This window comes from Halichoeres trimaculatus, unplaced genomic scaffold, assembly GCF_033239565.1.
Source record: "Halichoeres trimaculatus isolate MK-OKI-2021-1 unplaced genomic scaffold, fHalTri1.1 fHalTri1_scaffold_2, whole genome shotgun sequence".
NCBI lineage: Eukaryota > Metazoa > Chordata > Actinopteri > Labriformes > Labridae > Halichoeres > Halichoeres trimaculatus.
In genome coordinates this window covers 4,092,371-4,106,699 of record NW_027437180.1, presented here as the reverse complement: position 1 = coordinate 4,106,699, position 14,329 = coordinate 4,092,371, and the positions used below count along the sequence as shown (strand labels likewise).

The 14,329-nt window shown below is 40.2% G+C and overlaps 5 protein-coding genes across 5 annotated transcripts in view; 3 read left to right on the top strand and 2 right to left on the bottom strand.

Moving 5' to 3' along the window:
• LOC141810945 (NLR family CARD domain-containing protein 3-like) overlaps nt 1-14,329 on the top strand; it is a 482,659-nt gene that overhangs the window by 304,772 nt on the left and 163,558 nt on the right. The gene's annotated exons all lie outside the window — the stretch shown is intronic.
• Nucleotides 8,053-8,374, top strand: LOC141806848 (histone H4). Its single transcript, XM_074692537.1, has one exon. The coding sequence runs from the start codon at nt 8,063-8,065 to the stop codon at nt 8,372-8,374; it is 312 nt and encodes a 103-aa protein (XP_074548638.1). The 5' UTR covers nt 8,053-8,062.
• Nucleotides 9,578-9,946, bottom strand: LOC141806712 (histone H2B 1/2-like). Its single transcript, XM_074692355.1, has one exon. It carries the CDS (start codon nt 9,944-9,946, stop codon nt 9,578-9,580), a length of 369 nt encoding a protein of 122 aa, XP_074548456.1.
• LOC141806491 (histone H2A) lies at nt 12,724-13,116 on the bottom strand. Its single transcript, XM_074692056.1, has one exon. The coding sequence runs from the start codon at nt 13,105-13,107 to the stop codon at nt 12,724-12,726; it is 384 nt and encodes a 127-aa protein (XP_074548157.1). The 5' UTR covers nt 13,108-13,116.
• Nucleotides 13,472-13,882, top strand: LOC141806215 (histone H3). The gene has a single exon (XM_074691560.1). It carries the CDS (start codon nt 13,472-13,474, stop codon nt 13,880-13,882), a length of 411 nt encoding a protein of 136 aa, XP_074547661.1.

Sequence of the window (14,329 nt, the reverse complement as noted above, 5' to 3'; positions counted from 1 at the left end):
AAATATACGTTCACCTGCATTTTCTACAGGATTTACATCAAAGGAGAAAGAGCAAAATACAACAAAAATAACCCGAATCTCAACAACACAAGAACACAGGCCAGGCACCTCTGGTATACTCTATCAAACGTCTGCACTAACAAACTAACGCAAGACCTCAAAGAGGGAGCGGTATTACAACCTGCGCAGGCAGAGATGCGCTGTGTCTCATCGATGCCCACGTTAATCAGCGTGAGACCTTAGTACGCATGCGCGAACCTGCAAAACGTTGTGATTTCCAGTAAACGGTCTCTCTCTCTCTCGGGGTCTCTGCCTCCGACGCACATTACAAGCATGAAGCCAGCGCAAAGCGCTGTCTGTCTCCTCTGTTAGCCTCCCTCTTATTGAAAAATCAGCAATTTCCTTTATTTATTTTTTATCTATGACAAATTGTATACAAACAACTGAAAAAAAAAAATTTACAATTTTTTTTTTTTTTTTCTTGTTAGCCTAGGGGAGGCACTGCCTTCCCTGCCTCCCCTGACCGCACGCCACTGCTCACAACTGCATGCCTTTTGAAGGAGTCAGTTTCAGAGTTTCTCCTCAAGCAGCTGAGAGCGGAGGTCTGCAGCTGGACCCCTCTTAAACTAAATGATCTTAAAGGATCAAACAGAGGTCCCACCCTCTAGCTTTGATTGACAGACCACGTCATTCTGATGAAAAATGGCGCTACGAAATAAAAGGCCATTGTGGTAAAGAACATTAGTTATAAAAATAATGGTATATTTTTTTTATTTTTTTTTTTTTTATTTTTTTTAATTAAAGCTTGGAAAATGAATAAAGGCCATCATTTTAAAAAGTATGAAATTGTGAAATGTAATCATTATGAAATATTGACTCATAATAACTCAATATTAAAGAATAAAACACATTTCATAATAACATTACCTTATTTCACAATCAAATGGACATATTATATTTATCTGTTAATCAGTGAAATGGTACCTATAAAATGTTGTTTTTCATTTATGTAATTATGAATCTTTTGGGGTTCCATGGTTTTTATCGACTGCGTATCTGATCTTAAAGTTTTACATTTATGAATATAACCTAGTTCAAAATGTCTCAGGATATTGGATATTAGTTATTTATTAGATTTTAAGGAAAATAAAAATGGTGTTAGTCTTTTGTAACCCCATGCTCACTAATGAAACTTTTCCTTTATTTATTTTTTATCTATGACAAATTGTATACAAACAACTGAAAAAAAAAATTTTACAATTTTTTTTTTTTTTTCTTGTTAGCCTTGGGGAGGCACTGCCTTCCCTGCCTCCCCTGACCGCACGCCACTGCTCACAACTGCATGCCTTTTGCAACTGTTAAATACCTGCCTTTAAATGCAGTTAATAATCCTTACGGCACTTTACTTCAAGCAATATGTACCCATCATGTTGATCTCCAAATCCTCAGATTTTTTTTGTTTTGAGTTTTAATATTTAGTAATTCCATTTTATTTCCTATCTAATCAAAAATGTCTTCTACTTTATTTTCCTGAGTAAAGTCTTTTAGCAATTTAAATTGTAAACTGCATTTATCTTCATCTTGTCTTCCGTTGCTCTTATTTTGAACTGTTGTGTGTGCTTGTAATTGCCCCTCAAACTTGGGACGGCACAAATTAAGGTTTTTGAACTGAGTTGAATTGAATACTGAGTGAGAACAGAACATTTACTAATCTTGAAACTAAACAAGAGTTGATCACATAGTATATAACCAGCAGTTCACTATAGGTTTACTTATCAATGACAGTTTCAAAATGTACTTTATATCTTTGTTCCACATTCTCATAAACAGTTAAACAGCTAGAGGTGCATTGGCTTTTCTTTATCATTTCTTACCTGCAGCCAGTCTGAGTTTCAACACCTTATTTCATTCAGAAGTTCATTAGAGACTCAGTAAGTAAGCCAATAATTATCCCAGGCAAACGTTTCTGTCTTTGCTCACCTTGTCCTCTACATGCAATAGGTATTGTTCCTTTCACTGCAACACAGCTCAACAGATAATTTACTGTGAATGAGTTCATGCAAAAAAGAAAAAAGGGGAACGCATCATATCAGTGGCATGTTGTGAACATGACATTTAACATCTACTGAGCATTTCATTATGAAATCATAAAATGGACAATTAATCAAATACCATCGTGTGACTGGATCTATAACTTCTTTTTATTCAATGTTTCAACATTTCGATTGTGAAAATCTATTAAGTACAGGTTTCTTTAGGAGAATATGTGCTCAAGAGACAAAAACCTCACAGATTCAAACAATTTAAACAAATAGGACAGAGATAAGAGGAGGAGACAAAAGGCTGGTAATTCATTCATCGTTGTGCTGGTGTAATAAATTCAATTTTCTTCTTCTTTAGTCAAACAACTCCCAAAGATCCCAACAAGAGGATCCATTTCTCAGTTCAGCATTTATTCTGGTCACAGGTAAGGTTTACAGCGCTGGTCCCAAAACAATGACGTCGTTCAGCACCTTTGACAGCAAAGGCAGTGCTACACTCCCAGAGGAAGAGGACACAGAGGGAGTGATGGACTCTGTGGATGAAGGTTCAAAAAAAAGAAAGAAAAAAACATTGTGTGCACTCCTCATCGTATGTGAGTTGCTGTGTGAATATATGATGAACAAACTTGAACAAAAACAAAGAGAGAAACACAAACGTCATGAGGCTGTTGGAGCTGTTATTGAACAGGAATCCCTCCTACAGCAAACTGAGGCATCATTGGTTGGTTTGACTGAGTCCTTAGTTAAAAACTCTTCTGAGTGAAAAGCCTTCAGTCAGTGAAATGAGCTTGAAAGCCAGGACAATTGAAGATGATCACTTGATATATGAGGAAAAACTCCCCCTCCAGCCACCACCAGGTTAGTCTATGTATCACAATCTACATATTGTCTCTTAGACAGAAAACATCACAGAATCAATAAAAAGGGTTTGAATTACAGTGATTCTTCTATGGATGTAAGTGGTTTGAAGATGCAGGTTAAAGTGATGCCACCACAGGGTGGCAGCATTGTGCTTAAAACAAGGACAAGAACTGAGGAGCTACGAATAGCGTTGGTTAACTGGGGGGTCGTAAACTTTTAGGATGTATGGCTTAATGTTCTCCACAAGTCCGGGGTCAATCCATATTCATGTTTCCTCGATCATACTCATTTGGTCTAAACTAATGTCACATTGGGATTAAGGCGAAGTTTCGTCAAATAATAGAAATATTCACTCTGACACTTCAAGGGGACTAGACGAGGATATCAGCTCTAATGTTCGGTGTGGTGGCTCTTATAAGAGCGTTAGTTACGTATTGTAACTCCAGATTCTATGAGTATAGGCATTCCCCTACTTTGTCTTTGGTCCCCACAGAGACTGACACCTGCTGGTCTTTGAAGGGCCATGGGGGAACCCTTCAACAGTGAGACAGTAAAACAGCCTTGGAGTGATCATACACGGTGCAGAAAGAGAACAGACATCACCCAGAGGTCAGACAGTGCCTTGACATAGAAATATGACCTGAACCTGCAAAATCAAACAATTACCACGAGTGATTTCTTGGTATGAGTCAAAACTGAGCAGAACCATGTTTGGAAGGTATAAAATATAAATAATAATGGATCTTTATCTGTGTTTTTAACCTGTTAAAGACTTTCACATGGAGAAAACCTGCTCTCTGTTTATTCTGTGTCCTGTTTAGAAACACACAGATCACTTTACTGGTCAAATGCAACATTGTTAGTTTATCACTTATTCATTCAGTTCTTAATGGAACCCAAAAAGGTTCATAATCAAATAAATAAAAACAACATTTTGAATTAGAAACCATTTTGATAAATAACAGAAAAAATATGTAAATGGCCAACAAATTGTGAAATATAGCACTATTATTATACAATAGGTTTTATTATTCTGTAATATCAAATAACTATAATAAAATATTTCACAATGATTTTTTTTTATTCTACTTTTTAAAATAAAGAGTTTTTATTTATTATCAAAGCTTTGGTTAAAAAAAAAAGAAACGTTTTCTCCAAAGTTAAATTTTATTTCACGACGTCCTTTTCCACCATGGCCTTTTTATATCATAATTTTCAGCATAATGTCTTAGTCTGTCAATCAAAGCACAGTGGAGCCAGTAATGTGATTGGCTGATCCTTTACACAGACATTGCAGCAGCAGCATGGATTCAAACCTGGAGACCTATCACTAATGCTGAGAAGACTGAAGAGCTGAAGACAGGAGGACATGACACGTTTGAGACAGAATGGCTGAAGGAGAGAAGTCAGTTTCAGAGTTTCTCCTCAAGCAGCTGAGAGCGGAGGTCTGCAGCTCGACCCCTCTTAAACTAAATGATCTTAAAGGATCAAACAGAGGTCCCACCCTCGAGCTTTGACTGACAGACCACGTCATTCTGATGAAAAATGGCGCTACGAAATAAAAGGCCATTGTGGTAAAGAACATTAGTTATAAAAATAATGGTGTATTTTTTTTTATTTATTTTTTTTAATTTTTTTTAATTAAAGCTTGGAAAATGAATAAAGGCCATCATTTTAAAAAGTATGAAATTGTGAAATGTAATCATTATGAAATATTGACTCATAATAACTCAATATTAAAGAATAAAACACATTTCATAATAACATTACCTTATTTCACAATCAAATGGACATATTATATTTATCTGTTAATCAGTGAAATGGTACCTATAAAATGTTGTTTTTCATTTATGTAATTATGAATCTTTTGGGGTACCATGGTTTTATCGACTGCGTATCTGATCTTAAAGTTTTACATTTATGAATATAACCTAGTTCAAAATGTCTCAGGATATTGGATATTAGTTATTTATTAGATTTTAAGGAAAATAAAAATGGTGTTAGTCTTTTGTAACCCCATGCTCACTAATGAAACTTTATGAACTCTTAAGGAAATGTGTAGTGTTACATTATTTTTCTCCCAGATTTCAATTTCTTCATAAACCAAAAAAGGATCATCAAGAAAATGATTGAGAGAAATACACAAATATTTCATCCTGTCTCATCGAACTATGGGAATTATTTTGTAAAATAACCCAAACATAGTGGATTTTTTATTCTATTTCCCTGAATTTTAGATTAAGATTTTTAGAGATTGAAGGGGTGGGGGGCTGCAGTTTCACTCTGGGATTCACCCTCTGTTCAGAACTGTCCAAGGTTCTGATCTGACACAACAGGAGAGCAGCTGTAAGTCCTGTAAGAGAAATGAAAGTGTGACACTCTTCTGCTTTGCGCTGCTGTTTATCAAAACACTTCCAGGACACTGGATGGAGGGAGCATTGGAGTCGTTTTATTCTATGTGACACAAAACAGCCACAGAGCTTGGTGTCTTCATAAGTTGATCATCAGTTCACTCCTGCATAAACCCCAAGCAAAGTCAGACATCAGAAGAGGAGACTGCAGCGAGCACATCTGGCTCATCAGCAGCTAACTACAGCTCTGCTAGTCACACCGTTCTTAAGTTCGTTATCACTTATCAAACACATTCAAACACTCAAAGTGGAAACGTTTCTCATCAGAGTCAAAACGTGATAAGTTTTTACACTTTCAACACTTTATGTGCACTTTTAAGACAAATACTGACGAACATGTGACGGAGCGAACAGGAGACAGTCTCCAGCAAAGACATTAAAGACTGCACCGAACCATATCATGAGCAGAAGTTACAACAGCGCCAACTTCAACTGGGACTTTCAAAATAAAACGTTACAAATACAAAAAATAAAGATTGTGTCCAAAATTTAACAGATATTTAACAAAATTATTTACACTGTTACATAAGCTCTGCATTAAATCTTCTTTTGCAAGATTGTATCTTCTGTTGTTATCAACAGTTAGTCATAATAATTCTCAAACGTTTTTCTCCCTGTCTTTTCTGTCCAGTATGTTCCTCACCCAAGGGCGTAGGTTTGCATAGGGGCGGTAGTGACATAACACTACCAACTTTTCAGGAGGCACAAATTGTCCCCACCAACTTTGAAGCAACTTTTTGCATTATATGAGTTCAGTTATAAAGGGAATTTAGATTGTCTTCCCATATGTTGTAAGGATAGAACTGACCCTATCGTTATTAATTGAATTATTTTCATAATGTTCAGACTTAAATTTACCCCTTTTCACTCGCTGAATGTGCCGGTCCATTTTTCTTTCCTAAAACGAACGTTACATTGGCTAATGACCCCCCCCCAACACACACACACAGGAGGGATATTAGAAGTTTTTTTCGGCCAGCAGCAGCCACTGTAAGTGATGTAAAAAGACATCAGTGTTGTGGAGGTGGGGAACACACCACTAAATTTGCTCCTGAAAGTCCGACCTGCATCAGAGTTAGCGTAACATTAAACTTTGTGAACTTGCTAACCTGCAAAACTCGAGTAGGAAGCTTGTTCTGTCGAAATGTCCTACTCGTGCCAAACTTGCTACCGGAGGCTGATTTGACAGCCGAAGTACTACCATTGTTTTTCAGTTTGTTTTGTCGAGATGCATACAGGTAGAACGTTATTAAAATCCCTTAAAGGATAAGTTCGGTTTATACACTTTTTACATTGTTTATAGAATGAAGTAGAACAAAATACTCACCCAGAAGGCTTTCCTGATCCAAGCAGTGCTTCAGGAGATATTTGGATCCAAAATCGTGCAGCGGACGTCCGTATAATGGGATCCATCGGGGCATAGACAGCGCCGCTCCTAAAACTGCATTAATCATCCAAAAACTCATGTTTTTCACCAATATTCCATCATGGTCCACTCCAAGTTAGTCCTCTGCTGCAGCCAGACAGAGCTGTGAGGCTGTACTGACCTCTGAACTGACGAAGACTTTGTTTACGTTTGCCCCTCAAAGAAAGGAGTCAGTGCTCCAGAGAGTACTGCGCATGTGCAGTACTTTGGTCCATTTTTGTTGTTGAGTGGTCTTAAGACAAATGTTTATTTTTTGCATTCAGTTGAGATTATTAACAAGTTTGTATTGTGTATGTTAATATAATTTAAGTTATGTTCAACTATTGCAATTTAAATTTGCTAATAAAATCCAGACATATGTTCTGGAAGTTTTCAAAATGTTTCTTTAGTAGTTTTTGGAAAATAAAGGTTTGAATCAAATGGTGTATCAGGTGAACCAATACACATGAAAGTTAGTACAAGTCAATACAGATTTATTTTGCATTGATGATTTAGCCTTTCAATTAATTAGGTTCATATTTGTGAGAAATGTAGCCCTGACACCCGTTCACCCAATCTGTTTGGTCTTATTAATGTCCCGTCCCCAGCAAAAAGTGTACATGCAGGTTATGCTGTTATATTGTCCCTACCAATGTTGAGACTAAACCTACGCCCTTGTCCTGACCCCAGAGCAATTATCGTTATAGGTGATTTAAATATCCATGGATGTTGTTAATGATAGCCTTAGTGCTGCCTTCATGTCTCTACTGAATCCACTTCATGCAGGATTTTATCAAACCTTCTCACCACTTGAGCCACATCCTTGATGGCATAAAGCCTGTAAACTGTCAGTTCATCCCACAGAACCCTGCTCTGTCTTATTTCTTTGTGTTAACTTTGTATTTGTCTCTTCCAGACTTGACTGAAAATGTCAAATCCTAAACATCTTATGCTCGAGACTTAGGTGGTTTGAAGAAATGATTCATGTTACACACGCTTCAGACCTGCTCTGTTTGGAAAAAAAAAGTCTTCAGGAAACATCAGCCGAGATTTAAACAGGACAGTCGGGTCGATTGGAAATCAGTCCACTGCGGGTTAGGCCGGAAACCAACATGCAGCTAATTCTGGTCCCAGACATGAAGTCCTGCTCAGTCCTGCTAATCTCCGGCTCTGCAGAGAGCTCAGTAGATGGCGCTGATCCGCGGAGGAGTTTTCAGACGCCATCCAAGTTCAAAGAAGAAGAAAACATGCACCCTGTCTTCTTTCAGGTTCTCAGCTAACATTTAAATCACTGTGACTTGTGAAACTGACACTATTCGACTTTGAAACAAGCTTTATCAACCATGAGTGGAAGAGGAAAGGGAGGAAAAGGACTCGGTAAAGGAGGCGCTAAGCGTCACCGTAAAGTCCTCCGTGATAACATCCAGGGCATCACCAAGCCCGCTATCCGCCGTCTGGCTCGCCGTGGCGGAGTCAAGCGGATCTCCGGTCTGATCTACGAGGAGACCCGCGGGGTGCTCAAGGTCTTCCTGGAGAACGTGATCCGTGACGCCGTCACCTACACCGAGCACGCCAAGAGAAAGACCGTGACCGCCATGGACGTGGTTTACGCTCTCAAGAGACAGGGACGTACTCTGTACGGATTCGGAGGTTAAACCATTTATCTGACTGCTTATGACAAACAAAGGTCCTTTTCAGGACCACCCACTGTCCTCATGTGAAGAGCACATAATCCCTCAGTGAATGTTACTATTATTAAGATCATTACAGTATAGCATTCTCATTTAACTCGGATTACACAGAGCAGACTCCGACCTGTCGGGTTCACCCACTCAAAGCCTGTGATGTTCACTCTGTACAGTGTCCTGAACCTGCTGGATGTGATCTCTGATATGTAAAGGTGTGGACTGTGTTCAGAAACCGTTTCAAGCCTATTGTGGAAGAGAGAAAATCAAGGTGGTAATGGAGGGAAATCGTCTTTACAGTTCAAATCTTGTTAATTATAATTTTCAACACTGTGGTATGCAGAGCGGACATTAGTTTCTAGATGTGCACATAGAAAGAAAATTCTTGCCGCGGAGTCTTGAACATATTGACATTTGTGGAGCCCAGCTTCCCCTTCTTTTTTATCTTCCAGCTACATTTTACCTCTGTTATCATTTATGCACCCGTTTTCTGTGGAATCCAGTGTTTCACTCCTTCCTGTGTTTTTTTTTTTTTAATTCAAGCTACGTAGATCATCAACCTGTAGAATAAATTCCTTCAGTGCATTGGCCTTTTTGAGTGACAAATACTTCCTTTGACTTTGATGCTTTTCGGTGAATTGTCTCCTTTAAGTAGAACAGAATGGATTAGAATAAAATAGAGTAGAATAGAATAGAATAGAATAGAATAGAATAGAATAGAACAGAACAGAAGAGAATGATATGCTTTATTTATCCCGGAGGAGAAATTCAGGGAATAGAACTTTGTCATTGCAACAAGTGCGACGAAGTTGCAATTTTTTTTTTCGTGAAAGCACCTGGAAGTAACCCGCTGTATCAAGTATCAGAGACATTCAAATATCCCTGAAAACCTGCGAGAGAAACTGCTTGACTCATTGCCACCAGTAATGAAGAATGTGATGAAATTACTGGCTTTAGCTGGAAGTGGATAACTCTAAAGAGAGTTGTTGGTTTGTCTTGTTGGCAGAGCTGGTAAACATATCAGTACTGGTATTAATGGTTCAGTGGAGATTATTATAGATAAATATTAATGCACAGCAGTAATGTATTATCCAGAGTGAGGAATATACTCGTTATAGATATGAGTGGGTGGCTCTTAAAAGAGCCGTTGGTTGGTGTTGTCAGCAGAGCTGTTTACTTGGAGCTGGTGTACTTGGTCACAGCCTTGGTGCCCTCGGACACGGCGTGCTTGGCCAGCTCACCGGGCAGCAGCAGGCGGACGGCGGTCTGGATCTCCCGCGACGTGATGGTGGAGCGCTTGTTGTAGTGAGCCAGACGAGAGGCCTCACCGGCGATGCGCTCGAAGATGTCGCTGACGAACGAGTTCATGATGCCCATAGCTTTGGACGAGATCCCGGTGTCGGGGTGGACCTGCTTCAGGACCTTGTACACGTAGATGGCGTAGCTCTCCTTCCTAGTCCTCCTCCTCTTCTTGCCGCTCTTGGTGGCTTTAGACACGGCTTTCTTGGAACCCTTCTTAGGCGCTTTCACTGTCTCAGGCATGTTTACTGTCTGCTCACTCAGACTATGAGGAGCTGCAGCCGGGGGCGCTTTGTTAAAGGCTCCTCCATGCAGATAAAGCCGTGCTGCAGCTCATGCAGGATTGGCTGGGACTGGAGTTTGGACTGTGGTCCGAACTGAGGGGGGAGGTTTCGGCTTTATCTCAAATTCTTGCGCGGTTCCCGCTTCATCCGTGCTCCGTGCGCCAAATGTCTTTGTGCGTCCTGACAAAGTGATTTGTCTTCGTGTCCTGATTCTGAGTAAAAGCAGGACAGAGAATGATAAGAAGAGTTTAGAAAAAGGAAAAGCAAGTTTTCAGCAGCTGCATCAGACTTTTAGAAAGCACAGAAGGCTTTGGAGATCATTTTCCTCCTGTGATAAAAGCTTTGCTCAGTTTGTCAGATTATTATTTAGTCTGATTTATTTGAGATTCATCACTCGAACATACAGCTCCAAATTCTTACTAATAACCAGGGTTTACTTTTCCCCAGCGTTGAGCACACACTCTCAAAAACACAAGCACTCAAACATCCAAAATAATGGAATTATTTCTGTGTCATCAGAGTTTGAAAGTGAATTTCTAACACTGCTTTATTTTTCAGCATCAAACTTCATATTTCTAGCACCTATTATTTTGTCTTACTTTGATTCGGTTTCAATGTTGAAAAACTTCGAATTGATTAAGCAGTTGGTTTTTAATCCTAAATCAGATGTGTTCTGTTATAAAACTGATTATCTGTTTTTTTTTTTTTTTAGCAATTTTCCCCCGAGTATGAACTTTATATTAAAGCCTGTCTTCAGTGGATTTTCTACAACAGTATGACACAGTGTTTAAGGGACACTGCTTACAACAAATATTAAAAGTTTTCATATTGTAGTTTCATATGACAGAGTATATTTCAAATTGAATATTAAAGCTATATAGAAATAAAATAAAAACTAAAAGCAACATTGGTTCAAACTCTGGAAGCATCCATGGTAATGTGTAGATAATCATTTTCAGATGGATGATGATGAAGAAGAAAATGTTTATCCATCCTCTAGTTTCCAAAGCCACACTCAGGCTTGTTACACTGTGGCACTACAGTTACTCATTGTTCTCAGATCAAAGAAAAACTTTAAGGTTCCCTCAATGTTTAGGGAACATCAGGCTTTGTTAGGTTTCAGTGTAAACAAGAGGAACGTCCTGATTTGGTTCTGACCTTTAGATAACCACAGGTTGACGTTCTCCTTAGGTTCTGTGTTCCTAGAGTCAGTGTAAAAGAAAATCATGTCTCAGAATATTCAGTTTTTGAAAGTTTCACAGTTCTTCAAACTCCAAAACATACAGCATTAAAAATCACCAAAAAAAAAAAGTAAACCTCAGTGTTAAAAAAAGGTCATATGAAGCAACTTCTTTTAGTGATGATGACGTCTGCTGATCACCTCTGGATCATCTGTCAGTCAGCTCTAACAGCTGTTTGTGTGTCTGAACATGTGCACTGTAATAACCCAAACATTAACAACAGTAACAGAGCTTTGTCTGTGTTTTTAACCTGCTTAAAAAACTTTCACCTGAAGAAAACCTGCTCTCTGTTTATTTTGTGACCTTAAGAAGCACAGGGATGACTTCACCAGTAAAATGCATCATTATAAGATTATTTGTTTACTATTTAGCCTTTAAGTAGCCCTTTGATGCACCTCGGGGTCCAAATTGAATGAAATGTACTTTTATGTGCAATATCTTAGCAATTACCTATTTTTTTTATCATTCAGGGTTTCAGGAATTTCTCAGTGAAGTTTTTATTTATTTTTATTAATTTATTCATTAATTTTTAAAAACGATTCTTACTTCTCTTAATTTTTCTGTAATTACTTTTTTTTAATAAAAATACTTTTTGAACCACTTCCCTTTTATTGCACAACATGGGTCCAAAATGACCCGAGTGCTTCTGTGCTATTTCTGTGAAGTGAATGTATTAATAATGCATAATGTATAATGTGTTTTTATTTGCTATGCCATGTATTTAGTATATATATTCTTTCTTTTTTGCCTGGCACCAATCATCATTTTTTTTCCTTACTTATTTCTATGAGCTGCATAGATTTTGTCCATGGGTCAAAAACAACCTAAATGAATTTAAAATGGAATTTAGTGGGAACCTTTGAAATTTGTATGTTTGTTATTAGGAGCATGTTTACTGTAGACAACTAATTCCCTGATACACTTTTGACTCAACACATCTCCTTATGCACATCTGATACACATCTATTTGTTCTAAAAAATAATTATAAAACTGCTCAAGAAAACATTTGATGACTTGAAAGGTAACTGTGTATAATAACTGATTAGATGTAAGTTATAACTTGAGAATATGGTTCTTTTACTCATCTGAAAGGAAAATATCTTAAATAGTTATTAGCTTATCGTTACAAAATCACAGTGCTCTGAACTGGCCCTCAGTGGCATCATGACCACAGTGAGCTATGAGCAGAAGAAGGGAAAGCCTGCTGTCCTCCTGTGAGTACCATGCATGATGACACAACAGTTGATGACAGCAGTCACAACTAAGAAACTATGGATAAAAGTGGATACATTTATAATGTAGGAAAGCAAATCAGCCGCAGATCAGTGATCAGTGTAGGTCTATTAATCTCAATGGATTATTTGCGAGATTGTCTGACTGCATTCTTCAGTGAAGCCTTAACTCTCTGGTACTTTGGGTAGGAAATTGTCTCTCTGGTGGAGGTGAGTGGCTCTTAAAAGAGCCTTTGTGTTGTTAGCAGTCAGGTATGAGACTTTACTTCTTGGCGGCCTTCTCGGTCTTCTTGGGCAGCAGTACAGCCTGGATGTTGGGCAGCACGCCGCCCTGAGCGATGGTCACTCCGCCCAGCAGCTTGTTGAGCTCCTCGTCGTTGCGCACAGCCAGCTGCAGGTGACGGGGGATGATACGGGTCTTCTTGTTGTCACGAGCGGCGTTTCCGGCCAACTCCAGGATCTCAGCGGTCAGGTACTCCAGCACAGCCGCCAGGTAGACGGGGGCACCGGCTCCAACACGCTGAGCATAGTTTCCTTTACGCAGCAGCCTGTGGACACGACCCACGGGGAACTGGAGCCCGGCACGGGATGAACGGGTCTTGGCCTTAGCTCTGGCTTTGCCACCGGTTTTGCCTCTACCACTCATAGTTAATCTTTCGTGAGTCGGGATTCAGAGAAATGATGCGCCCTTCGGCTCAAAGCCCCCTTGATATAGGCTGGGAGCGCGCGCATTTCCCCGGCGCACCAACCCGTAAAGAGGCTTGGAGCAGCGCAGCAGAGGGCGGCCCGAGCTCAGCTCCGCTCCAGCACGCTCTCCAATGAGCAGCGGAGCTTGATGCGGGGGCTCTGTCCCCCTCCTCTGCGGGGCTGAGCTCCAGGAGCGGCCTCTCACCAATCAGCAGCCGGAGCTCTCAAGCAGCGTCACCGTTTCACAGCCGCTCCTCCGCTTTAAGAGCAGCAAGGCTCCGCTCTGCTCCACATATTTCTCCAAGTCAGAGAAAGAAGACAGCATGGCAAGAACCAAGCAGACCGCTCGTAAATCCACCGGAGGCAAAGCCCCCAGGAAGCAGCTGGCCACCAAGGCTGCCCGGAAGAGCGCCCCGGCCACCGGCGGCGTCAAGAAGCCTCACCGTTACAGGCCCGGGACCGTGGCTCTCCGGGAGATCCGCCGCTACCAGAAATCCACCGAGCTGCTCATCCGCAAGCTGCCCTTCCAGCGCCTGGTCCGAGAAATCGCTCAGGACTTCAAGACCGACCTGCGCTTCCAGAGCTCTGCTGTCATGGCTCTGCAGGAGGCCAGCGAGGCTTACCTGGTGGGGCTGTTCGAGGACACCAACCTGTGCGCCATCCACGCCAAGAGAGTCACCATCATGCCCAAAGACATCCAGCTGGCCCGCCGCATCCGTGGAGAGAGAGCTTAAACTGTCTGCAGCTCTGAACAATAACACAAAGGCTCTTTTAAGAGCCACCACACCAACAAAAGAGCCCAATCCCGCTGAAAATATCAATCAAACGGAAGTCTCAAACACACACAAAATGCAATGCATCTTTCTCCTATGAGTCACTCATTTAATCAATTAACATAATATTTGTTTAATTAATTAATGGCCCCCTCCCGCAGCACATCATGAACTAATTTTATCTGTCACTCTCACCCATCTAGCTCAGTGGATGGGACTAAACGATGGTCGAGTCATAGTTGCCAGACTCAGCAGTCCCCTGTCAAACAAACTAACAGCAGCTATCACTGAGGGTCTGCATGAGCTCTACACTGAGTTAATAACATATCTTTTAGACCCAAGAGTGTTTGCTAACTTAGAAGAAGTTCTCCATTGCTTCTCCCGTACTGGGCTACCAAATACACCTGG